Genomic DNA, 27,975 nt, shown 5'->3' with positions numbered 1-27,975 from the left:
TGTGTCTGGCTGGCTGGCTGGCTGTCTCTAACAGGGATGTTGGGTGCTGAGTCAGATTCCCTGGACTGGGAATAGATATTGGGGTTTTGTGTGTGTGTGTGCGCGTGCGTGCGCGCGTGCGTGCGTGCGTGTGTATGCACCCTAGAGCTGTGATGCTGTTTGCTTACTCTGCAGGAGTTCAGGTCTCACAGTCCTCTCCTCCTTTCTGTCGTCATGCTGAATCTCAGAGGGGAGCAGGAGAGCTGGAGGAACTGTGCGCTGACGACTTCTCCTCTGGCTGCTCCAGTGTCCTCTGCCCTTGGAGAGGCAGTGGTCAAGGGAGACGCAAAGTGACCCACACCAACTTTCAAAACAAGTACAATGCAAAAGGTAAGATGGTGGGTGGGGGGGTGGGGGGGGGAGGCGTTGTGGGCGTTGTGTAGGTAGGTAGGTGGGTGTCTGACTGATGGAAGCCATGGTTCTCAGGTTACTCAGTAGGCATAAGATTACTGAGGGAGAGCTTGAACCGATCCTGAGGCTACAGGGATCTGATTGTAAGGCAGATTAAGGGGAAGAAAATAAGAGAGAGACAGAGAGAGGGAGGGAGCGAGGCAGAGAGATATGAAGCCCCAGGCCACCTGGAGTTAGAAGCTCAAACAAAGACCAGGGATGCCCTGGTAAGTATCCGTCAGACTCCACCTAAGCCACTTTGTATGTGAGAGTGTGTGCTAGTTTACATGTGGTTGAGTGTTGGCAAAATTTTTGGCAGCAGGTTTATGCGAAATGGTGGCTTTATATTGTGTTTGATATAGTTAACTATTTGTTAAGTGTTGATGAATTTGTGTATGTCTGTGTCTGCCTGTGCATGTTAAAGCAGTTTTGTATAGGTAATAAATGAGAAGCTTATTTTGAGAAGTTAATGTTAATATGTTTGGGATGGAAGATGTCAGAAAGGGAACTTCCTTTGAGTGAGCAGCACATTACTGCATGCATGTGCTAGAATGTCTTGAAATGACTTAGTCTTGGTACTTCCAAGGCTTAAATTGTAGTTACATTTTGTGAAAAATCTTTAACAGTTACATGAATCAACACTTGATATGCAAGAAGGTCATCACCCAAGAAACAACTAAATAAAGACAGAGACAAACACAGAATGTTTATCCATACATGTTTTATTAAAATTCAATAAAAAATATCTAAAAAATAACCTCAGCTAAGATGTAGTATCCTACATCAACATCACTAACTAGATCAATCACTGTTTTTGGAAGAAATTATATTTCTACATGGCAAAAAATTTACTAGTAGGTGTGGTAAGAGTAATAAAAAACAACAAACCCAGCAGTCATGACATGTATGCTGCTGATTCTGTGTAACTGAATAATTAACTAAAAGGGACGTGTATAAAATAATAGCTGTGTGAATTTCAATTAGTTGAGGTCGTTCATTCTATGAAAAAACCCTATTATAGGATGAAAGCAGATGTTGTGCATACTGGTTATGGTGCAACTCTCTCTAAAATGGGCCGTTCCAGATATTGTTCAAAAGAACAGTGTACTTTGATTAAAAAGTTAATTGGAGAGGGGAAATCATTTAAAGTAGTAAAAAATGATAGGCTGCTCAGCTAAAATGATCTCAAATGCTTTAAAATAGCAACCAAAACCAGAAGGGATGTTGAAGAAAAACAAAACTCCCATTTGAATGGATCAAAGAATAAAGACTCAGCCAATGATCAGCTCCAGGGAGATCAAAGAAGTTCCATTGCTGCAAAAACAACATGTGCTGAAGAGGTTACAATTTGCCAAAGAACACATCGACTGGCTTAAAGAGAAAAGGCGCAACATTTTGGGGACTGATGAAAGCAAAATTGTTGTTTTTGGGTCTAGGGGCCGCAGACAGTTTGTCAGTTTTCAAGCCACAGTACACTGTGAAGACAGTGAAGCATGGTGGTGCAAGCATCATGAAACGCGGATGTTTCTTATACTATGGTGTCAGGCCTATTTATTGCATATCAGGGATCATGGATCAGTTTGAATGCATCAAAATACTTGAAGAGGTTGTGTTTAATCAAAGACGAAACGCCCTTGAGTTTTTCAACAAGACAGTGACCCCAAACACACAAGCGTGCAACATCTTGGTTCCAGACCAAGAAGATTAACTTTACGGAGTGGTCAGCCCAATCTCGACCTTTATTCAATAGAAAACTTGTAGGGTGACATCAGAAATGCTTGGCAAACCAAGAAATGCTGAGGAATTGTGGAATGTAGTCCAGTCATCCTGGGCTGGAATACCTGCTCACAGGGATGAGAAATTGGTCGACTAACATGCAACAACAGATGTGTAGCAGTTCTCAGAAACAGTGGTTATACAACTAAATATTAGTTTAGTGATTCACAGGAAAGCTCAATATTCAATGTGTGAGTTTGTAAAGAAAAACACTACTATTTTTTGAACAGCCTAATATTCCCTTTTCTTCACTTTCCATAAAGTAATAACACATTTTTATGAACTTTAATTCGTGTTTTGATTTGGAAATAGAATGTGCAGCGTTCTCAATGCATTTGTGTGTATGAAAATAAAATCTATTATAAGAATTTGAGCTTTACTCACTTTTTTAAACACCCTATTATTTGAACATAAATGTGTGTGTGTGGTGTGTATATGTGTGTGTGTGTGTGTGTGTGTGGTGTGTGTATATATATATATATATATATATATATATATATATATATATATATATATATATATATATATATATATATATATATATATATATATATATATATATATATGGGTTTCCCTTGTTGGTGTATGCCTCAAAACACATGATTGGTGCTTCCAGGGGCATGTACACACACATACCTTCTGCAGAAGAGTGTACATGTGATCTCTGCATATAGTTTTCATGTCTTCTGCATTTTCCCATACCAGTTACTGCAGCATGGGGACAGATGCTCCTGTCACTTTCCTCTCTGACCTCTCTTAAACCTTCCCTCTCGACTATATAACCTAGTACATGTATTGGGTAATGCTGATACTTCCAAGATATACAGTTCTTTGCTGTTTCTGTTAATTTTGCAGTAAGATACAGTTTGCAATATCCCATATAGTGTGATACTACTTTATGGTATCATAATTGTTGTAAATTGATTGTAACTTAAGAGTATGGATTCCAAAAGTGGTATACCCTCATATATTTTAGTTCTGAAAGTTTTTCCAACTTGAAAGAGGATTATTTAAAAATGTTTCAAATTCTGACATGCAGTCAAAAATCATGGAGACACATTTGTTAACCTTTGACCTACAATGGAAGGGTTTTAGCATGTCATTGCTATTTCAATTTACAAGGCCTATATTACCATAAACTACAGGTTTATGCTATTATTGCCATACCTTACATTCACTGAATATCACCACAGAGGGTGTGTAACATTGTGTCTTTTGTCTTTGTTGTATTGACATAAACCTAAGTAGATTGCTGCATGATCAGGCTTTTATTGAATGTGCTTTATTTATTTATTTAAGCTATTTAGTGAGCTAGTTTGTTAGTTCCTTAGCTAGGTAGTTAGATTAACATTCCAATTATAGGATCTGAATGCACAGTCAGGTATATCCACAGGTAGGATTCCAAAAATGGATCTAAGGACTGGGCAGTGAGTGACGAGACAGCTTGTCTGCGCTCAGATTAACACAATTCTGAATGTGCAAGAATGCAGAATTGAAAGCAGTCATTGTCAGCAACGCAAAACAGTCAGCAGTGTACACTTTCTTGTATACATATGCGTCTGTAGTGACCTGGACATACAAACCCGGTAATAGTCATTTTACCTTTCCATTTAAGCACATTAAGATAATTGCTAAAATCTGAAAAAAATAATGGAGAAGTCAAACATTCACATCCAAAATTATTATTATTAGCAACAATCAAAGAGACCGGTCACTTCTTCTAAAGTTTGTGATTTTCATTGCTTCCAATACTGCTTCTAAAATTAAAAAAATGTATAAGCCTGTATTATTGGAAACTTAACACAGCAAAATTTATTTATGACATTCTGGTACTTTTTTTTTTGTTTGAATTGAGCTAGTTATTTTAATTAAAAATATATCAGCTTTCTTTTACATTTTATACTAACGAGTAAAGATGTATTTTTGTTTATATCAAATACAATAGGGCATATTCTGCCACATAAAAAGCACAATGTCAGTTTAACTCACCCATCAGACTATTACAGTCCTAACAGGCCCTTTATTTACTGTATTTACTGTTTTCCTGTACTTAATGTACTTTGCTATTAATCAGAAGGATAAAAGTATCAGCTAAACGCTGTAAATGTAGATATTTTTACAGAAAGGTTATGTGTGGCTAAAGTAGGTGTGTTTGATTTGCAAGTGTGCTGATTGTCTCTTTGCCTGTATCTCAGTGTCTGTCCAACAGGGCCTGTCAGTGATGAATGATACTCCCTTCTACTACATATGCTAAGTAAGGTTGGTCCAGCTGAGTCAGGCTCCAGCAGGAGTGTTCTTTGCTCTGATAGCTACATCAGATGTGGAGTGCTATAAAATTACTTCATGAGCTGAATCAGGCACACTAGAGAAGAAAAAGCAGAAATGTGCACTGCATGGGGTCTCTATTTGTTATTCCAGAGGAGACCTGAATTTAGTGCTGTGTGTCTGTGTGTGGGTTGGGGGGTACGCTAATATGGGTATGCGGGTGAAATATGATAAAAAGCAGTACTCAGTTTGCAGGCATGCTCAGCATTGGACACAGGAAAGAAATACACACGCAGCTAACTTAAAATGCATTATTTATGAGTGTTGAAGGAAGTTCAAGGATTTTTCAAGGAGAGAGATAACAGAAAAAATATATATATTAGCTAGGTAATAATTACTTTTAATCCTTAGCTGTCCTTACACAGTTGTGTAAATGAAACTTTGTTAAAATAATGTAAATTAGTCATTATGATATGATACAATCTTTATCGTTAAATTCATCTCGAGACCCACAAAAAGCTCCTTATATAAATTTACACACTTACACAACCTTTACACACAGGTTTTTTATGTACAAACTCTACAGCATACCTTTACAGTTACAGCACATTTGTCTTACACATTTTTCATATTTAGAGCACATCTCCCTTCTACCCAGAAATTAATAACATTGCATTTTTTCCACCATTTCATATTACCTCTTAGAAATATTACTGCATATTTTTGTCCATATAAATAGATGCAATGAATTTCTATTTTTTCCTTAGTGTACAGCATTACAGAATGCTCTAGTTGAACTCCACTAGGAAATCCACCTATACCACCTGAGTAGTGACACAGCTGTTCTGTTTTCTTTGTCGGCAGATCAGGTGACGGTGTCTTGGGATTCGTCTCCCTGCTGCAGAACGAGTCAGGACCATCCTGGATCCTCTCTGAGCCTGCTGTGTTCATTATTGTTCAGGGAACAAACTGTCCTGGGCTTGTGGCTACTGTTTATCATTCATTCTGTGTTAGGCAGTCCACCTGTGACTCAGGGAGCAGAAGGAGGCCATGGAGGTTCCTCTGGTCAACTTTGAGAACCTGGACGAGATCAGAATCAACCTGGCAGACCCAAGTGATTCAGGATATCTGGCCTCACCCACTTCTGAGACACCAGTACGAAATCGCATGACCCGCAGAACAAATTCACTGGGACATTTACAGCAGGGGCAGGGTCATCCTGGAAACACACCTGTCTCTCCCACAACAGCCCCCAAAAAAGGTACATCAAGCTGCAACAGTCTCATCTCTAATTGGAAGGTATATATGAGCAGTGAAGGCAGTCCCAATGAGGGTCTCTTAGGCAAAATGGCTAAAGATTGTTGTGAGGACATGTTTGGGGAAAAGCAGAAACTTGAGGAGGGGGACCAGAGAGTAGTCATCAATGTCTCAGGGATGATGTATGAGACGACACTCAAAACCCTGAACCAGTTCCCTGACTCATTGCTTGGAGACCCTAAGAGACGGATCGACTATTTCGACCCAATGAAGAATGAGTATTTCTTTGACCGCAACCGTCCCAGTTTTGATGGAATCCTATACTTCTATCAGTCTGGGGGTAAGATCCGCAGACCAGCAAATGTGCCACTGGATGTTTTTGCAGATGATATTGTGTTCTACAGGCTGGGTCACGAGGTGATGGAACAATTCAGAGAGGATGAAGGTTTCATCAAAGAGCCTGAGCCTCAACTGCCGAAAAGTGAGATTTCCCTTTGGTTCTGGCTCCTGTTTGAGTACCCAGAGAGTTCTAGCGCTGCCAGATCTGTGGCCTTAGTGTCTGTTCTCATTATCACCGTTTCCATCTGCATCTTTTGCCTAGAGACTCTGCCAGAGTTTCGTGATGATCACACTCTCACCCGTGAAGTTTTTAATATAACCCGTGATGCTAATGGCACTCTCCTGTCCCTAGGACCTTCTCCAAAAGGAATAGAAAAGTGTGTTCACAGAACCCCTTCTTTATAGTAGAAACAATCTGCATCATCTGGTTCTGTTTCGAGTTAGGAGTGCGCTTCATTGTGTGCCCCAGCAAGAGTGAGTTTTTCAGCAATTTCATGAACATGATTGATTTCATCTCCATCATGCCCTACTTCATCACGGTTATCACAGACCTGATGGTATCTCAAGAAGAAGACTCAGTAGCTAACCAGAACTTGTCTTTGGGTACACTGAGAGTTATCCGATTGGTGAGGGTTTTCAGGATCTTCAAGCTCTCCCGCCACTCCAAAGGACTCCAGATTCTGGGGCAGACCCTGAAAGCCAGTATGAGGGAGCTTGGCTTGCTTGTCTTCTTTCTCTTTATCGGAGTCATCCTCTTCTCCAGTGCCGTTTATTTTGCAGAGGTTGATGAACCTGAAACACAATTTGTGAGCATCCCAGAGGGGTTCTGGTGGGCTGTGGTCACCATGACTACAGTCGGCTATGGTGATATGTGCCCAATCACCGTGGGGGGTAAGATGGTCGGCATTCTCTGTGCCATCGCAGGTGTGTTGACCATTGCTCTTCCTGTTCCTGTTATTGTTTCCAACTTCAACTATTTCTACCATCGTGAAACGGAGCAGAGAGAGAAGCTTATGATGGATGCAGCTGGAGAGGCAGCTGCAAACCAAAGAAATTCTGAGAAATATGATAGCATCTATTCTCTGGACAAGAGCAACAGAGATTGGCAGACTGAAAAAAATGGCATTCCTTGAAAAATGTAGTGCTGCTAAATCTTGTATGACTAGCAATAATAAGACAATGCAACAATGCACTTAGAAAAATTTAGTTTTGGATTGACAAATGCATAATATAGATTTCCATTTATGTATTTAATGCTATGCATACACGGACAGTTCTTATAATATCAAGAAACCTCAAAAATGATGTAGACCTGGCCAAAGTTGCTGGAAACATCTTACATATATAATTGTGCTTCACTTCTTAACCTGACAAAGGCTGTTTAAGTGGAATTTCCCTTTAATGCTTCCTATCCATCTTGAAGCACTGGATATTAATCACTATGGAAAAAAAAAAACAAATGTAAAATTACCTATGAGGGCTTTTTGGCAGTATCAGTGCATTTGGCTGAGGTCACAACATGCTAATTTAACAGATATTAGGTGCCTGTTTTGCAAAGCTCTTGAATTGATTAATTAAGGAATCATGATTCTACACTCTGAGCCTCCTTGCCACTACTGCACTTGGCTGAACAGGTCATTCCTGTAGAGATTAATGCTGACATCCCTGTTGACATTGCTGCTGCTCAAAGACAAAAAAAAAAACTTGCACCAAGCTGTGATCCATCATTCATATTACTATCTGTCTCATTTGAAGTATCTCACATAGTATTTAACATCATAGTTAATCAGGCTTGTTTGTTTTAATATATCCAAAGCATGTAACAGTGGTATATTTAGATGACCCACACTGTCATAGCAGCATCTGCTGGCCGTCCCACATTTATGCAGGTATTGCTATTTATATCAGTATTAACCTAAAATATGGAGAGTGGCCTGCAACCTCTGTAGCTCCAAATCTACAGTGAAATGTTCAGATGATGTCCAGCACCTACTGTTAATTCTGCATGACACCCATCTTGCATCTGTCCAATTCATGTCTACTTTCTGACCTGAACCATGTGGCACAGTCTTATACAGTCTTAACAACTCTTATTGTTGGGTCACCTTGTAATAATACAGTGTATACTATATACACAAGCACTGTAGATTTAAAGAAATTTAATATAACAAATGTAAGGTTTTATATTTATGAGGTGACAGAGTTATGGCAGAATAACAAACAAATTGCATGATGTGAATTCCATTAGTAGAAAGCATTATCATCTATACTTCACAACTTTATAGTTTATCAGTAACCTCATTATTAGGATTCAGCATTTTAAACCACCAAACCAAATAAAACACCTTGTACCATGTATGTATCATCACTAAAGTATCCTACCCTTAAATATTACCCACCCATCCTTACTTCCTTAAAGCCTTTTCAGTAAGAAACCAAAAGCCCCTTAAGTTGTGTAATAATGAAACAATATATGAGCGACCACTTCCTCTATTGCTGCTGCTTTTGCTAAACATCTGACACAATGATAACTGAACATGGTAATCCTCACATTGCGCACACAGTACCCATGATGGAAATGCACAAATTGCATTTATATCTTTTTGAAAGTTCTTTTTTGCTCAGGGTAGAATTTTAAATGTCATTATCTAGCAAATAAGGCTTCATGCTATTTGTTTGATATAAAATGTATAGGAAAAAGCACTTGTAGCATTCATAAGATTCTTCACCTGGCAGTGCATTTTCTTATTTTTTAATATATTGTATATACTGATGCTGGAGTATTCAAAGCAGGTGATTTCTCATAGGTGTTAGTTGTCAGCCATGTTTTGAGCTCAGGCCAGAAAAGCATGACTGTAGAGAACCTATTTTGGCTATTGGCATCAAGACTGAAGGTAGAGATTAAAAACCGGATTCACCTAATATGGATGAACCTGGAAGCCTGTGCCTATAGAAAGAAAATACATATAATAAGTATCTTACAAGCGATCAAGGAGCTTTGCATTCTATGCATGGGAATGAACATGTATATTGTACCTGAGAAGGATGTATCATCAACACATTTGCACATGCCAAATGTTCTATTTCATTGCTATTATTTGAGAGTTCAAGTATGACCAATTGTGACCTGGACGCATTGTGAGCCAGACATAACAATGAAAAATGTACCTCTGTGAATAGCTGTTTTCTCGTTGCACATTTAGCACTTTTGTAAGTGGAGGATTCACAAAGCACCGTCATCAGGCTGGTCGCAGGTGCACCCTTTGACTTGTTTTGTGTTTGTTGTTAAATTGTCTGTTTAGCTGTTTCTGTTGGAGCAATGAATGTTGTAAGGCATTGTTGCTGTCGTTGCATCATATGATGACTCTGTTGCCAAGGATTAGAAGGATGCCTATCAAACAAAAACAATCACGGTTTTCCTTGCAGTGTATTTCTATATACAGTACTGGTTTTTAATACAATACTGTATATTAACTGCAAGTGCAATGTGTTGGTTGAAAATAGAGAAGAAAATCTGGTCTGAAACAGTGTGATTACCCAATTTTCTCATTTATTCACTGTACATCCCATTAGTGTTTAAATAAGGGTTCTAGAACTCTAGAACCTAGCCAGGGAGTTCTAAAATTCTAAACCATCTTAGAATTCTACAACTTTGGTCTAGATGTGTGTTCAAATAATGTAGATTTTTGGCAGATCTACACATTTGAGGAATGCAATGCAAAATGATTTGAAAGATGAGCAAATATACTCAGATCTGTTTGAAATCTGTGTTGTTATAACACACTCTTAATTTTTCCAGACTGACTACACAGAATAGCTTTAGACCAGAAGCATACAGATATTCTAACAAGTACCTTATACTTTTACTATTTTCCCATCTGTAGTATGCTCTACAATACAATTCTTTTTCTTTTCTACTACATGAAATGTACAAAATGATTAAAAATACAATGGAGTATAGAGGACAAATAAGAAATTTGGTATCTTCTACATTTCTGAAGCGTTTTACTATTACAACAGGACAATCTAATCACTAAACGTTATGCATACATAATCTGTCTACATACAAAGAAACATCAACAATGCTATGAAATAATCTCAAATCTGTGTTTGCAGTTTTCCTTTCAGTGTTCATGCTTTCTTTGTTTGTTTGTTTGTTTGTTTGTGTGTGTGTGTGGTAAAAGACAATGCACAGCACAATGTCCCCCCCATATTGTGCATTGTCTAAATGTCACAGTGGTGCTCAGAGCAAGCTCTGAAATATCATTTGGATAATTTTAGAAAAGGAATCATAGCATGACTGCACCATTTTACAGCATCCCAAAACAATTCAGAAAGCTTTTTCGCTGTTAGAAGTTATTAGTCATGGAAAGCTTTGTAACAACAGATGTGTTCAGGAGAGAGGCTTATTAGAAACCTTTTGGTGTCTTTATCAATTTTAAGCACAGAATGTGTCCATGTACACATTCACAAGGGAGAATAGAGTGTGCTAAAAATAGATCCTCACTGAGGATAGCAAGAAAGACTGAAGGAAGGCTAAGGGAGCATGCTTGGAAGGAGGGGAGAATAAGATTCACTAATGAATTATTCTGCTCTCGTTCACCTTTTGGATGGCTTGGTTTATTTTTAAAATGGCTGGTGATAGAAAACAGGAGGAGAGGTGGCAAAAGTGATGATCACACAAAAGGTTATAGAAAGTGGTGAGGAAATTGATTGTCTTAATTTATTTTCCTGCTGTTTTACAGGAATCCATACATGAATCCCTAAAGGCCTGGTTCATGTTTTCATGTATATTATCTGAGCAGGTTTCAAGACAAGGGGAAGGCTTAGTACAGAGAGATGCTCAGAAAAGGTGCACCTATTGGTTTATGTTTAGTGCCCCCTAGAGGTGTTCTACTGTATCACGTATTCTAGTCTCTGAAATACACAGCAATTCTGCTTCCAACTGAAGTTAGTTCTCTGATGATCTGATCTCCCCTCTTCACGGTTAAACTGCCATATGGTCTGGCCATGGTTCCAAGAACACAGGTTCCCATGCACCATGCCTCCTCCACTCTGTTATGGGTGGAGTGAAAAACACAGCCAAGGAGACAGACACATACTGTTCTTAAAGGAGAAATCCCCCCAGAAAACAATACAATTGCAAAATAGCATTTTAGTTGCCCCTATTTAGCCTTTACATACTGTTAGGAGGTGATATATCAGCATTTTGTTATTGTTTATTTGCTATTTGCTGGGTTTTGCTAATATTATATATCTCCAACTGTTGACACAAAACAGAATTGATGCGTTTATGCCCCTGGTTTTCCATTTTTAACTCCAAATGGTTTCTTGCACTTTAAATAGAGTATAAGATATTTATATAATGTATTGTACCACAGCTATATGCCAAGCAGAGAGATAAGGCTCCTTCAAATATCTCTCTTAGTATTTAATATTTCACTGGCTACAAGTTCAACCCCGTCATCAAAGCAAAGGAAATTGGGCTAGGATGAAAGCAATGGAATGACATCACACTAAAAAGGAATCAACAAAAATATAAGCATTTCTCTGTGCACGAAAGCAGAGCTGATATGCAATGTAGATGTCGGCCTATAGATGGCCCACACAGAGCACTAATGGCAACTTACCACAGGGCATGATCCTCCCATATCCTGGAGAGAATTTGAGAGAGGAATGAGGTGAGAAGGGGTGAGAAATGAGCTGGTTGGATGTATGACAGATTTCCGAGGCCGGTCTTTCATGTTAATGCATAATGCAGAATTCTCAAAAAAGGGCAGGAGTGCCAGTCATACATGCCAACGAGCCAAATTTGCTTTGCTGTGTGTGTGTGTACAAGACAGGGGAAGTCTAGAATCATTTATTATTAAACCAGTATCACAAGTAGCTTTGCACATGAGCATGGGAAAGAAAGAGAAAAGGCGAGAGAGGAAAAAAACAACAACCAAAAAATGGAGAAGAGCTCATTTAAATACACATCCTACCTCTGGTCATAAATGAATGACTTATAGGCAAATGACTGCAGCCATGACACTCTAGTAAAGGTGCAGTTCCTATTTGTTCCAGTAGGCACAGCAATACCATGTTTCTTTTCTGCATCACATTCAGTTTCCTTACTGCAGTGGTGGCTCTCTCTCTCTCTCTCTCTCTCTCTCTCTCTCTCTCTCTCTCTCTCTCTCTCTCTCTCTCTCTCTCTCTCTCTCTCTCTCTCTCTCTCTCTCTCTCTCTCTCTCTCCTCTCTCTCTCTCTCCTCTCGTCTCTCTCTCTCTCTCTCTCTCTCTTCTCTCTCTCTCTCTCTCTCTCTCTCTGTGTGCGCATGCATCATGGCTGCTGCAGCAGGCACCACAATCCTCACTGGGGACAAAGTGTCTGATGAGGTCACAAATATTTTATAAGCAAATAAAGGAGAGGATGTCACAGAGGTTACAAAAACCTGTGAACGACAGGCAGATACAAGAGAGATTCTAGCAGCAATGAACCACAGAATAATGTATCCATGTTTAAATGTTATATGCATTATAAAATAAACAGCATCACATGAATACAAATCAGCATTTTTTAAGAATTTGTAAAATTTTCTTGAGAATTGAAAAATAATTTAGAACATTATTTAACCGACAATTTCACTGTGTATTAATTAAATGATCTAAATGCTGCTTTTATTAAGTTTTACCATGCTTGGTCATATTAATAATAATAATAATAATAATAATAATAATAATAATAATAATAATAAAAATAAATAACATAATTCTAAAATCAATTAATGGGCACTAAACATGACCTATTCTATGAAGGTATATAAATAATTCCTAAGCAAAGTATAAAATTATACCCTGGCATTTGTAATGTTACGTGGTTGACCATATAACAACTGCTTAATGTACGTAAACTAAAATAATTAACCACAAAAATATCAGTCTTATAGTTGGTAAAGTACATTGCCCTAATTTAAATGAACTGGAGTTGGCCATGCAACTGTAAAGGGCTGTGAAACCCAGGATCAACAGAGAGTTCCCTAACCCCCCAGGCATGCTGCTGAGGTGATAAGCATCTGAATCATTATGGACAGGCTCAGCAGCTAAATATACTATAACTTAATTGTGCCATGAGTAAGAGGCCACAAACCAGAAGGGCAGTTGTGGTCATTAATCGTTTATCAGAAATGTGCTGCACACAAATGTGCTGTTCTCCTCTGTATTAACCACAGAAGTACTTACACTTTCCACTGAATACTAAAGTAAAGTGGTTTTTAAAGTTTTAATCATCAGGGGAAAAAAGAAAATATAAAAATAAAATTATGCAGCCAGCACCAACATCAGTTTTGCTATTGGTAGAAGCATAACTATGTTCGCACTAATCCTTGTAGAATCAGTGCAAAGTCTACCCAGTCACTAAAGCTCTGATTCCTGCAGGAGGTGAGACATCAATGCAAGATATATGTTTTTTATTCACATTCCCTCTCAAGATGTGTCCGACAGCTTCAATAACACATCCATTTGATCCATGCAGCTATGTCTAACACAGTATTATTCTCTGACTTCTAATTAATATTTGGGTGACCTGATAAAAACCTTTGATTTAGAAAACATGATTTTTAGAGAATCTTGAAAATGGGCCTCATTCACCAACCCTTCTTCAACAACAGAAGAAATTTCTTAAAACCCACTTATGCAGTTTTCATGAAGATTCTGACATACACCAATGGTTTCTTACTGGTGATTTGTATTTAGGTAAGAACAGAATCTATGCACACTGAAGAGCACACTTATGCATATCTAAAAACTGACATGTTTGTGCAAAATAATTGTTCGTTGCATTTTATTCAATTCTATAGATGTATAATTTTAAAGGTTTTAAACTACAACAATATTTTATATTATGTATAATATTTTTCAATAATTATTTTCATCATTTTAGAGAACATTTATTTTAAAAGACCATAAACACTTGCAAATTCAAATCAGTTATGTTACTTAGGAACCATGCCATCAAATAATCAGTGAAATATTCTTTTTAAAGTTGCATCTTTCTCCATTGTCCAGTACAGATTAAGAAAAAAGTCAGAACTGCAAGTAATAAAGTCAGCATTAGAGGTGCGGGCAAGTCAAAGCATTATACCCAGAATGTTTTGATGCCAGGCCCGAATTATTTTTTACCTCTCAGAAAACAAGATTAAGAGGAGGGTGTGGTGCACTTTTCACATATTTTTAGATCAGGACAAGCAAAGTAGTCAATTTATAGATAGGTAAATTAGCTAAAATGACTTTTTACTGTAAGTGTTAACACATGGACTTATAGCATGATGCTGTCCACTCACAGCTTTAGCTAAAGGTTATACTATATATTGTTAGCCATAGTCACTCTTTCTCTGCTACCTTTAGAAAACATTACCGAAAAATGTCTTCAAACAAATTCAAAGGCATTTTTTTTCTTTCTAAAATAGTATTGCTCTTAAATTGATACAATTGTAATCCTTGACTAATGTTATGCTCAACACCCCTGTTCAACTGTGGGAAAAAAATTCAGAATTTCGAGAAATAAGTCGCAATTAAGCAACCTTTTTTTAATGTGGCCAAAACAAGCTTCCATTTCTGTGTGCACACAGCCATGCTTGCACATGCCCTTTGATGGGGATTGGCAGGGTATTTACTCATGCTAATTAGGAACAGCTGACACGCACTATAAGTTGTGTTCATCATTACAAGAACAAAGATGTGATCAGGTTTAATAACACGTCATACAGCCGACGTAGACTTTTTCTTAGCACCTTTCTCAAGAGCAAATTTAAGAAAAAGGAAGATATTAGCCTAATGTCTATGGATTCATTTTGCTTTAAGTGTCCTGGTTTATGTGCACTGGCAAAAGGCTGACAGAAGCATTGACATCGGTTCTTAATTTGGTTAAAGAGAAAAACAGTGCACAGACTAAGCAGTTTAAAGCTTTTTGCTGCTGAGCCTTGCTGCAGATGTGAGCGTGAATCTGTGTGTGGAGTAAGCTCTGTGTGTGTGTGTGTGTGTGTGTGTGTGTGTGTGTGTGTGTGTTTGACAGGAATGTTGGGTGCTGAGTCAGATTCCCTGGGCTGCGAATAGCGATTGGGGTTTTGCGCGTGTATGTGTGTGTGTGCATCCTGGAGCTGTGATGCTATTTGCTTACTCTGCAGGAGTTCAGGTCTCACAGTCCTCTCCTCCTCTCTGTCGTCATGCTGAATCTCAGAGGGGAGCAGGAGAGCTGAAGGAACTGACTCCTGCGCTGAAGACCTCTCCTCTGGCTGCTCCAATGTCTTCTGCCCTTAGAGAGGCAGTTGTCAAGGGAGATGCAAAGTGACCCACACCAACTTTCAAAACAAGTACAATGCAAAAGGTAAGATGGTGTGTGTGTGGGGGGGGGGGGGGGGGGGGGGGGGGGGGGGGGGGGGGGGGTAGGTAGGTGGGTGTCTAACTGATGGAAGCCATGGTTCTCAGGTTACTCAGTAGGCATAAGATTACTGAGGGAGAGCTTGAACCAATCCTGAGGCTACAGGGATCTGATTGTAAGGCAGACTAAGGAGAAGAAAAGAAGAGGAGGAGAGAGAGAGAGAGAGAGAGAGAGAGAGAGAGAGAGAGAGAGAGAGAGAGAGAGAGAGAGAGAGAAAGAAAGACTCACACAGAGCCCCAGGCCACCTGGAGCTACAAACTCAAAGACCAGGGGACACCCTGGTAAGTATCCTTCAGACTCCACCCAGCCAATGTGTATGTGAGTGTGCTAGTTTACATGTGGTAACATTTTGGACAAAGACCAAATGCTGGATTGATATAGTGTTTGATATGGTTAACTATTTGTCAAGTGTTAATGATTTTGTTTGTGTATGTGTCTTCCTGTGCATGTTAAAGCGGTTTGTATAAATGAATAAATGGGTTTATGAGAAGCATATTTTCAGAAGTTTATGTTTGCATGTTTTGTTTATTAGCTTATTTGCCTGTGTTTGGAATTGCAAGATGTGTACTGAAAGGGATCTTCCATTGTGTGCACAAAACCCTATTGCATGCATGTGCTAGAATGGCTTGAAATTTTACCAGCTTGAAAATCTAGATTTTGTGAATCAGTTAAACATTATTTTCAAAATACCCATGTTCCAAAAACTGGATACGCAAAGGATGAACATGCAAGAAACAAGAAACAAGGCAGATACATAAACAGAGAATGCTTTTCCATAAATATTACAATTGCTTTAGCATTTTCATATAATACCATCCAATAAAAATTATATAGAAATAACCTGTTATGTAAATGAATTTCCAAGAGATGGTGCAACACCATGCACAGTAATTACATTCCTCTATGGTAATGCTTTAATGTATAGCCAGCAAATAAAAACCCTTTACCCAGAGGTTTCTCAGGATAAAACAATGCATTCATCATTGAGATGTATTAATGGAAACTTTCCCACATTATTATCGATTATGCATCCAGAAGCATGTACACACACACACGTTCTGTAGAGGGCTATAGATGTCACCTTCCTCTCTCTCTGACCTCTTTTAAACCTGCACTCTATGCTAAGCTCTAAATATGAAAACCCCACTCGACAATGGGCTTTTGTGTATATAACCTAGTACATGTACTGTGTAATGCTGACACTCACATTTACAGCTTTCTGATGTTTCAATTGTTAACCTTGAAGTCGGATGCAGCTTGCAATATTGTGCAGCTATAGTGTAATACTGTTATATGGTGTCAATTATTGTAAGTTGATTGTAACTTTAGAAATAAGTAGGACTCTGAACGTGACATCCTTTTGCATATTTCATTTCTGAAAATTTCTCCAAGCATGAAAGGGAGCTATATAAAATGTGCAAATTCTGAGATGCAGTCAAAAACCAGAGGCACATTTGTTAACCTTTGACCTACAACACTGTATTAACATAGATTGCTGCAGGCTTTTATTGAATGTGATTTCTTTCTTGTTTTCTTTATTTATTTAGTCTAGTTAGTTAGCCAGTTGGTTAATTAGTTAGTTAGCTACTTAGTTTCACATAGCAATTAAAGGAATTAGCATCTAGACTTAAAACCCTGCATCAGTACATACTCAAATATCAAGAATATCCACAGATAGTAGTGGAATTGTGATCAGTGGACTATCTGTGCTCAGTTTAACAAACATCTGAATGTAGAACAATGCAGAATGGAAATCAATCATTGTCAGCAAAACAAAACAGGCAGTAATGTACACTTTCTTGTATACACATGCATGTACGCATGTACTGATCTTCTGAGCATACTTTTTTTTTACTTCAAAAGTCATTATAATCAGTTGTTTAAAGATAATTGTAAATGACTGCAATAATAATAGAGAACTCATTCAGATCCAAAATTATTAGCAACAATTAAAGCAACTGGGAACTTTTTGTAAATCCCTTAACTTTATTACTTCTTTGATGCTAAAAACTATGGCATCTTTAAACCTGATATGGACACAGCCAAAAAAACATGCTTAAGCCTGTATTATTGGGAACTGAAGCCAGCAAAATGTATTTGTCATTTTAGTACTTTGCTATCTGTTTAAATTACAGTAGTTGTGTTTTGCTTAAAATATCCCAGAGCATTCTGTGAAATTTTACACCAACAATCAGCAAATATGCTAACACAAATAAACCAAGGCATAGTTTGCCAACCTCTCACAAGCATATGGCCACATGAAACTACAGTGATCATGTAACTCACCCATCAGAGTATTACAGTGGAAAGGACAGGCCCTGGTGTATACTAATAGGGTCAGTGGAATATCTCACGGAACGAAGGTGAAAGGTGTCAGGTGCATTACTGTCCAGTGTTACTGGCGCAATTTGACAAAGAGCCAATGACTTTTCTCTTTAGCCGCTGCTGGTTTTATGGTGTCAAATGCTAAGAGGGATAGCTGTTTGAATCCGCTACGGTTACCTGTCTCCCCTAACTGGAAAATAGATGGCAGATGATAAGGGCCCAAACTGGACTTCTGATTTATATATATATTAAGTATGATGTGGGTAAGTGTCGGAATTTCAAATGTGTGCCGATTGTCTCTCTGCCTGTGTCTGTCCATCAGGGCCTGTCAGTGTTGAGCGACGTTCCCTTTATCTACATATGCTAAGTAAGGTTGGTACAGCTGGATTAGGGTCCAGCAGGAGTGTTCTTTGCTCTGATAGCTACGGCGGCTTGTGGAGAGCTATAAAATTACTTCTTGAGCTGAATCAGGCTTGTTTATAGTAGAAAAGGCAGAAATGTACACTGCATGGTGTCTCTATTGGTTACTCTAGGGACGACCTGAATTGAGGGCTGTGTGTGTGTGTGTGTGTGTGTGTGTGTGTGTGTGTGTGTGTGTGTGTGTGTGTGTGTTACATAAATATGTGTATGTGAGTGAAATATGATAAAATGCAATGCTCAGTTTGAAGGCATTCTCAGTAGTGGATACATAGGAAAAGAACACGCACTGCTAATTTAAAATGAATTATTTATAAGGGTTGAAAATTGTTTAAGGTGATTTCAAGGAGAAAATATCAGAAAAGTCTAAACTATAAGAAATATATTAGCTAGGTTCTAATCAATTTTAATCCATAAATGATGGAAAAAATGTCCACTCATGAAAAGGAAAGAATTACAACAACAGCACACTTGCACAATCTCTAAACTACCCAGAAATTCATAACTTTGCACTTTTCCCTGAGTTTCATATTACATCTTAGAAATATTACTGCATAATGGTATCTTACTTAATAGATGCTATGAATTTCTGGCGGGGGGTTTCCCCGCAGTGTACAGCATTACAGAATATTCTAATTGAACTCCACTAGGAAGACCACCTATACCACCTGAGTAGTGACACAGCTTTTGTGTTCTCTTTGTTGGCAGATCAGGTGAGGGTGTCTTGGGATTCGTCTCCCTGCTGCAGAACGAGTCAGGACCATCCTGGATCCTCTCTGAGCCTGCTGTGCTCCTTATTGTTCAGGGAACAAACTGTCCTGGGCTTGTGGCTACTGCTTATCATTCATTCTGTGTTAGGCAGTCCACCTGTGACTGAGGGAGCAGAAAGAGGCCATGGAGGTTCCTCTGGTCAACTTTGAGAACCTGGACGAAATTGGAATCAACCTGGCAGACCCAAGTGATTCAGGATATCCGGCCTCACCCACTTCTGAGACACCAGAACAAAATCACATGACTCGCAGAACGAATTCACTGGGACATTCACAACAGGCACAGAGTCATCCTGGAAACACACCTGTCTCGCCCACAACACCCCCAAAGAAAGGTACATCAAGCTGCAATAGTCTCATCTCTAATTGGAAGGTACATATGAGCAGTGAAGGCAGTCCCAATGAGGGTCTCTTAGGCAAAGTGGCTAAAGACTGTTGTGAGGACATGTTTTGGGAAAAGCAGAAGCTTGAGGAGGGAGACCAGAGAGTAGTCATCAATGTCTCAGGGATGATGTATGAGACGACACTCAAAACCCTGAACCAGTTCCCTGACTCATTGCTTGGAGACCCTAAGAGACGGATCGACTATTTCGACCCAATGAAGAATGAGTATTTCTTTGACCGCAACCGTCCCAGTTTTGATGGAATCCTATACTTCTATCAGTCTGGGGGTAAGATCCGCAGACCAGCAAATGTGCCACTGGATGTTTTTGCGGATGATATTGTGTTCTACAGGCTGGGTCATGAGGTGATGGAACAATTCAGAGAGGATGAAGGTTTCATCAAAGAGCCTGAGCCTCAGCTGCCAGAAAGTGAGATTTGCCGTCAGTTCTGGCTCCTGTTTGAGTACCCAGAGAGTTCTAGCGCTGCCAGATCTGTGGCCTTAGTGTCTGTTCTCGTCATCACCATTTCCATCTGCATCTTCTGCCTAGAGACTCTGCCAGAGTTTCGTGATGATCATACTTTCACCCGTGAAGTTTTTAATTTAACCCGTGATGCTAACAGCACTCTCCTGTCCGCAGGAATTTCTCCCAAAGGAATGGAAAGTGTGTTCACAGACCCCTTCTTTATAATAGAAACAATCTGCATCATCTGGTTCTGCTTCGAGTTAGGAGTGCGCTTCATTGTGTGCCCCAGCAAGTGTGAGTTTTTCACCAACATCATGAACATGATTGATTTCATCTCCATCATGCCCTACTTCATTACTGTTATCACAGACCTGACGGTATCTCAAGAAGAAGAAGAAGAAGAAATGGCTAACCAGAACTTGTCTTTGGGTACACTGAGAGTTATTCGACTAGTGAGGGTCTTCAGAATCTTCAAGCTCTCCCGCCACTCCAAAGGACTCCAGATTCTGGGGCAGACCCTGAAAGCTAGTATGAGGGAGCTTGGCATGCTCATCTTCTTTCTCTTCATCGGAGTCATCCTCTTCTCCAGTGCCATTTATTTTGCCGAGGTTGATGAACCCGAAACACAATTTGTGAGCATCCCAGAGGGGTTCTGGTGGGCTGTGGTCACCATGACTACAGTCGGCTATGGTGATATGTGCCCAGTCACCGTGGGGGGTAAGATGGTGGGCATCCTCTGTGCCATCGCAGGTGTGTTGACCATTGCTCTTCCTGTTCCTGTTATTGTTTCCAACTTCAACTATTTCTACCATCGTGAAACGGAGCAGGGAGAGAAGCATGTGATGGATGCAGCTGAAGAAGCAGCTGCAAACCAAAAAAATTCTGATGAGAAATATGATAGCATCTATTCTCTGGACAAGAGCAACAGGGATTGGCAGACTGAAAAAAATGGCATTCCTTGAAAAAATATATATAGTGCTGCTAAATCTTGTATGACTAGCAATAATAAGACAATGCAACAATGCACTTAGAAAATTTTGGATTGACAAATGCATAATATAGATTTCCATTTATATATTTAATGCTATGCATACACCGACAGTACTTATATCAAGACACCTCAAAAATGATGTAGACCTAGCCAAAGGCTGCTGGAAACATCTCAGCTATATAACTGTGCTGCACTTCTAAACCTCTTTGTTCAGTCTGCTATGTAATGGGTTTGTTGAACACTGACAAAGGCTATTTAAGTAAAGTTTCCCTTTAATGCATCCTATCCATCTTAACAGTGTCAGAAAGTAATCACTATGGAACCAAAAAATCCTTGTTAGAAACGCAGTTGCCTATGACGGCTTTTTGGTGCAATCTAACTGCATTTGACTAAGGTCACAAGAAGCATTTAATTTAGCAGAAATTAGGTGCCTGTTTTGTGAAGCATCTCAAATGATCATTAAGGAATCATGATTCTGCACTCTGAGCCTCCTTGCCACTACTGCACTTGGCTGAACAGGTCATTCCTGTAGAGATTAATGCTGACATCCCCTTTGACATTGCTGCTACTCAAAGAGGAAAAAAACAAAAAAACAAACTTACACCAAACTGTGATTCATCTGTCATATCACTAAATGTTTCCTTTTAAGTATCTCACATATTTGTCATAGGTATTCAGACCTGCTTGTTTTAATATATTCAAAGCATGCTACGGTGGTATATTTAGATGACCTACAGTGTCGTGGCAACTTTCTGCTGGTCATCCCACATTTATGCAGGTATTGCTATTTATATCAACATTCACTTCAAATATGAAGAGTGGCCTGTAGCCTTGTTAGCTCCAAAAATTATAGTTTCAAATGATTTCATGTGCATGACAACCATTTTTTAATGCATCTGTCCCCTTCATGACTATTTCCTGACTTGGACCATGTAGCACAGTCTCTACTCTTATTGTTGGTTCCCCTAATAACAATGCAGTATATACAATGATGTATACACACTTAATATAGCAAATGTAAGGTTTTATATTTATGGCAGCAGTTAGCTGCAAATAGGTTAGTTGGTGGCTTCACAGGTCTTCCAAAATTCACAAATGGAGACAGTTATGGCTGAATATTGCACAGCTTGCATGATGTGATCTCCATTAGTGATAAGCTTACTAAGTTACCTCTCAATTACATTACACACACATACATATATATTATATATAATTTCTTCAGGAGGCTTTTAGGTGGAAAAAAGAAGTATCCATTACATGCAACATTACTTCTAATGCATCATAGCAGTTTGCACTTATTTCTGGTCAATTTCTTAAAAATGAACAAGAAATATAACAAAAATGTTGACATTTAACTATGCATCTACCTATAACTGGGATTGCTTTTTGTAACAGTTTCTTTTTGCAGAATCGAATAGACTTGCACTTTTTGTAAATAGCATATTTGAAATTACATTAAAACATTTATATGCATTCATGTTAATTATAGCAATATATTGCAGCACTTTCAATGAAAGCTAGAATTAGGTTTCCACTAATAATTGAATAACTTCAACTATACCAGCACATAACTGTCAGGGGCGTAAAATGTGCAGAAAACGAAGGACGCTATTGCAAGTCTCCAGCTGAAGGGTTTAATAAAAATAAAAGGGAACATAAATGTGCACAAACAGGAACTAAATAAAGCCACTGTAACTTTAATGACCAACAAACAGTCAAGCAAACACAATGACCATAACACATAGGTGAAACAGCAAGTGGGACTCAAAATGCACCACTTGTGTGGGTTTTGGCACACAACCAAAACATGCAACACAACAGAAACAAACATAACATAACAAAGATAAACCAAAGGCAGCATGACCATCACCACTGCCAGAGGCTGCTGGCACCGTCACAATACATTCAACAAAACCATCACATAAAATAAAAATTATATGAATGAAGCTATGCTTTTGATCTTGATGATACAAAAATTAATAAATAAAATAATCTCTTCAGATTATCTCAGCAAAATGTGACAATGTTTTCGTTCTAACTAGTATGGACTGCTTCAGTTAAGAAAATACTCCATATGGTCAAGGGACAAAGCATTCATGCATGCATATGTCAGAGTGTAGCAATTAGTACATTCATTAATGAGCATTTCAGAATTTGCAAATCCAAGAACACTTCTTTGAATTCCTAAAGAGAATCCAATAACAGACGTGATACTAATAATCTTCTAATAATTTAGGGCCTTGAAATAATAGTGGCTTTTAGCATCTCATGAATGTATGAAATAGGTGTTGACCCTATGAGCACTATGTTTTATGCTTGATCTTCTGAGTGCCTTTTATTAAACATTTATCATAATTAGAATGTTTAGTCTGTTTGGTACAGACAGAAGTGAGTAGACTAGCCAAAAACTGTACTCAATAAATGTATTGTCACTTTTAAATAATAATTACTCAAGTAGATGTAAAAGTAGTCAAATTATTACTTAACTAAACATAAAAAAGTATCTAGTAAAAAGACTAAGCCTACTCAAGTAGTGAGTAACTTAATCTAATATAATTTAACACTGGGCAACAATTTTTTTTTTTGTCCCACAGAAATAGTACTTTTATGCTTATAATAGTTTTTATGCTGGATTCAAATCTGTTTTTGGAACTTTTCTACCAGGCATAGTTTTTAAGTGATGGGAAAATAAATTTTACTAATTCTATATATTATTCATATTAGAGGGGCCAAGAGGGGCTCCGCTTTCTTTGACACCACATAGTAATATGTCAATATAGTGGAACAAAAAAAATATGAATAATAAATATATCCTGAAAACACATTTGGATTCAGTATGCAAAAATACAGTTTTGGGTTTTTTTGCATGGGGCAAAATCTATGTTAACCAGTGTAATCAATATAGAACTGCAAAACCACAGCCTGATTTAGGCAGCACAAAGACACACCAAGTCAATATGTCCAAAACAACATTTCTCAACTTAATTGTAATAAAACATGTTGCCAATTTCAAATAATGCACCATCTTCTCGTTTAAAGTAGGCTTATTTTGAATTCATTTAACACCACATAAATAATGTTTGTACTGGACAGGATTGTCACTACTGTTGCTCATTGCTCTGGATTTTTGTCCAACTCTTGGTGGCAAGGGGAAGTAATGTCCTAATTTTCTGAATTAGAGAGGGTCTGTGTTGCGCCAATAACAAGACGTGGGGCTAGTTAACTAGCTAGCCACGTGTCATGTGTTAGCTAGGTATGTAGCAAGTTACATGAGGTTTTTGACATTGGCTAGATATTGTGCATATAAGTAAAACAAGCATTAAAGTGGATTTAGTTATCAATTTGTGATTTTTAGCAAAATTTGTGAGAATATTCTATATGCCTTGCCAAAGGTAGCATTTTGCTTCTCGTGATATTTAGGCCTACAATGCAAGTGGGTGACTGATTAACGAGGCCGGCTTGCTAGCTTGCTATGTAAACTGCTAAACAACTGTGTCTAGGTGGTCGACAGAAATGTCAATATGTAAAACCAGTAAGAAACCTTAACATTTATAAAGAGTGCTTCAGCATGGAACATGCATAGGACACGATGACAGTTCAGCTGCTGCATTTATTACTTTTGTCTGTTGCTAGCTAGCCATTGTTTTCTCAGAATATCACTGATGTCATATTACAACACTTTACTTGCATATTAATAATGCACATTAGGCGACAGCACCAATTTCACACACAGATATATGAGCCTCAAAAAAAAGAAAGCACTTTTCCTAAATTGTATCATGTACCATAGCAGAGGACTTCAGAGGACTAACTAGGCAAAGTGGTGTGACTCAGTGGCCATCCATAAAATTCTCATTAACCTACCACACTTGACAGTCCAGGTCATGGGGACAACCAGAGTTGAAGAATGCGCACAAAATGTGCATTGAACTTAAATTATTTTTTAAAAATAATATGAGGAATGTAGATAAATATGGAGGAACAGAATAAATGTGTTTCACCTGGTAAAAGCACTTAAGAGTATAAAGTAGCCTCTTTTAAAACAACTCCTAAAAGTATGATTTGTTCAAAAAGTTACTTAAGTAAATGTAACTGATTAAATATAGCACGTTACTGCCCACTTCTGTGTACAGGTTAGCCTATATGCAGAGCAGGGCTTCACTTCATTCCAGAACTAATGTATTTAATGTACAGCTATTGTATCATTATCACTATTTTATCACTTCATCATTTATTTTTCTAGACAAACAACCATTTGCTGGGATGTCTGTAAACTTTGACAAACCCTGGTCGTTTTATATTATTTTTAGTTAGGAATTCGATTCTAAAAGCAATTGAAATAGGACTGCTTGTTATGAGAGATATTGGCGAGAGAGTCCCTAAGATATTGTCACGCTAGTGTACCTTATCATTGACGGAGACTAAACAGCTTTATTGCACAATGAGCTTCTCTGTGCGCCTGCATGTACAAGAATTAATCCCAAAGTGCTCAGTCAGAGACCGTTATAGCTGCTCCAAACTAAAGGTGAGATCAGCACGTGAATAAAATCACGCGGAAAAATCCGCTGTGGGACTGGGCGACTCTGCTGAGGTGGAACATTTTGAACTAGGTTTTGCCCAATATTTATGACAGTCCAGTTGATCGCCCGCTTAACGAAAGTAAAACATCCGCACCTCTTACAGCAAGTACTGGGTAGTTCAGAAGCACAGAACAAGGAACACATACCATGTCTTTCAGTAAATTGTAAAAGTTGTTTTCAGAGGCGATGATTAACATATGCCATGCGTCAGTTTGACATAAACTCACGAGGAACGCCTCTGTTTGAAGGTGAAAGTGCAGCACAGGTAATAAAATACAACTCTGAGGAAGCATTGCAGTCATGTATTATGGAAAATAGCTGATATGTAACAGAACGCTGTCGCAGTTTTTAAAGATAAACGGTTGGAATTGAGTGATGGCCATATGGCGTCAGTTTCTTGCTGTAGTTTACAACTGTATTAATGCCCGTTTCATATATTTGCTGCTTGTATGAATGTCATTTTCATCCCACAAGAAAAACTGTCCACTAATAACGTTTTTGCAATGTGCTTCTCTTCGGAAATGAAATGAATCAAGTATGTAACTGGTCATTATTTCGATGTAACAAATAAATGGCTCGAAAAGGAATGTATGTGACTATGCAAGCTTAAGTGACCATGTGGTTAATTCCTTGGGTAGCTGCCCGCTGAAAGCAGCGTTGGGTTTTATCTCTAGAACCCGACACTCAACTGATAGCCCCTGTTAGGACCAATTAGGAAAGTGGAGAAACGAAAAAAACAAGCGTCCGTAATTACTTTAATACGCCACAGCTTGTCTCATCTGCTTAACCGGTCAGGCGCACCGCGGGGTCAGTCGTGAGGCGAAGAGACACGCGGCTATCAACAATTCATGAGCAGCCATTTTATGCTAGCCGTGCAGTGTTTACAGTCTATTTCTGTAACTGCTACGCTTTACTGCTCTGAAAAGACTGATTATATCTACAAACTGCAGAGTGAATGATCTAAGATTACATATAAACCCCAAAATGTGGGAATTTGATCATTCACGCAATTCTAATGCAAGTTGATCACCAATGTAAGTTGACAGGTGTCGACATGGCGATATTAAAGGTGATTAGGCCCAACGTGTTTCATATCGTGTCTGGATTTACTTTGGCCGTATTGTTTACACTTCTTAGTAAAAGGGGGTCCTCCATTGTGACCAAATGAGATGTAGATCTCCGATCTAACCTTCCCTCGTAAAAAGCACACCAACCAACACATCGTTTCCGTTTCACTTACCTAATGTAAACACGGTTCGCTGGCTATTACCAAACGAACCATCCGTCTTCTTCGGAGCTGGAGAAGGCTTTGTTTGGAAGCTGTTATTGACCCAATTTCTGCACTCAGCCAGCAGATGTATTTACGCTTGCGTAGGCTAATTGTATTACATAATTCTGTTTACACATGTATTATATGTGGCCAAGATCTGTATCTGACCACCTCCGAATGTGGTTTGAATGATCCGATGCGTCTTGGGTGTGTTTGCAACGGGCTTTTCACGCGGTCAAGTGAATTCCACATGATCCAATCAAGAAAAACCCGTTAATACAAAAAAAGGCCTAATGGTGATTATACGTATATTGTACGTTTGACCAGACAGTAGAACAGCTAAATGGATTCTGCTTCTTCCTAATGAATAAATGCAGTGAATGTCAAATTCATTATTCACTGTTTAAGTAACCACATATTGCCTACAGTACAACCACATAGCATTTAGACTGACAGTATGAGATTAACACTAAATAGGCCTATGTGATTAAAGATTGTCCCATTGATGTGTAGAAATTTACATTGTCATCAATAAATATTTTTGTTGTTTTTTTTGTTTGTTTGTTTCTTTGTTTTTGAGGAAACTGTATTGAAGGAATATTTCTAGTCACCCAGTCACCAAACAGGGCATTGTGTGCTCATGTGACACCAAAATGAAGGCTCCAATGCATATGCATGTCTGTTTGTGGGGGAGCATCCATCTGTTCTGTGGGCTACAGAGTTCCTGAGTGACAGGTGGGCTCTCCCCAGCTCACTCTGTTGATTTTTTCATGCAAGACTGCCTCAGACACTAATATCATGTGGCACAACAAGCTTTTGAAACCTATTAAACATGTCCTGGATAAACCTAGACCAATACCCCACCAATGTTGTGTAAGAGTCATTAAATTAAATGCCATTTGCCAATGAAGACTAAATTACATTAAACCTCCTTTCGTATTTAAAGCAAACAGCAACATAAGGTCTACATAATACATTTATGTATGAAACAAATATTTATGACTGCACAGTGGTAGGTATCATTGCTGTGTCAACATAATTTTAAGGGAAATTTACATATAGTGACATTACATGTCAATCAGAAGAAGACTAAACAACCTTTCATTCATGTTAATTAGTGTCTTCTCATGTCCTTCAGATGCTCGTGTCAGAAAGCCCTCTGACTTGCTCCTGATCTACAGGTGTGTCATGTCTCCCTGTTAAAGATGGTTCCAATGAAAAAGCAAGCATGCTGGCAGAACAACAAATGGCACTGGGATATCCTGTCACGTGGCCTTTTAAAAGGCCACAG

At 38.5% G+C, this 27,975-nt stretch overlaps 2 protein-coding genes across 4 annotated transcripts; both read left to right on the top strand.

Moving 5' to 3' along the window:
* Nucleotides 1-279: 279 nt before the first annotated feature.
* On the top strand, nucleotides 280-10,169 carry LOC113589594 (potassium voltage-gated channel subfamily A member 10-like). The gene is given in 3 exon segments (XM_035523921.1): nucleotides 280-369; nucleotides 5,335-6,436; nucleotides 6,439-10,169. Coding segments are annotated over 2 exon segments (1,677 nt in total). The 5' UTR covers nucleotides 280-369; nucleotides 5,335-5,520; the 3' UTR covers nucleotides 7,200-10,169.
* Nucleotides 292-27,238, top strand: LOC113581547 (potassium voltage-gated channel subfamily A member 10-like). 3 transcript variants are annotated; one of them, XM_035523918.1, is made up of 2 exons: nucleotides 292-369; nucleotides 18,934-27,236. In XM_035523918.1, exon 2 carries the CDS (start codon nucleotides 19,120-19,122, stop codon nucleotides 20,803-20,805), a length of 1,686 nt encoding a protein of 561 aa, XP_035379811.1. In that variant the 5' UTR covers nucleotides 292-369; nucleotides 18,934-19,119; the 3' UTR covers nucleotides 20,806-27,236. The 3 variants fall into 3 exon arrangements, with proteins under 3 accessions (XP_035379811.1, XP_035379813.1, XP_035379812.1); XM_035523920.1 differs by lacking the exon at nucleotides 292-369 and adding an exon at nucleotides 15,241-15,429 and having other exon boundaries at nucleotides 18,934-27,238; XM_035523919.1 differs by lacking the exon at nucleotides 292-369 and adding an exon at nucleotides 15,689-15,764 and having other exon boundaries at nucleotides 18,934-27,238.
* The last annotated feature ends 737 nt before the right edge of the window (nucleotides 27,239-27,975 follow it).

The sequence above is a fragment of the Electrophorus electricus genome, chromosome 3, assembly GCF_013358815.1.
Source record: "Electrophorus electricus isolate fEleEle1 chromosome 3, fEleEle1.pri, whole genome shotgun sequence".
NCBI classification, from domain to species: domain Eukaryota; kingdom Metazoa; phylum Chordata; class Actinopteri; order Gymnotiformes; family Gymnotidae; genus Electrophorus; species Electrophorus electricus.
This window is presented reverse-complemented; position numbering and strand designations above follow the sequence as displayed.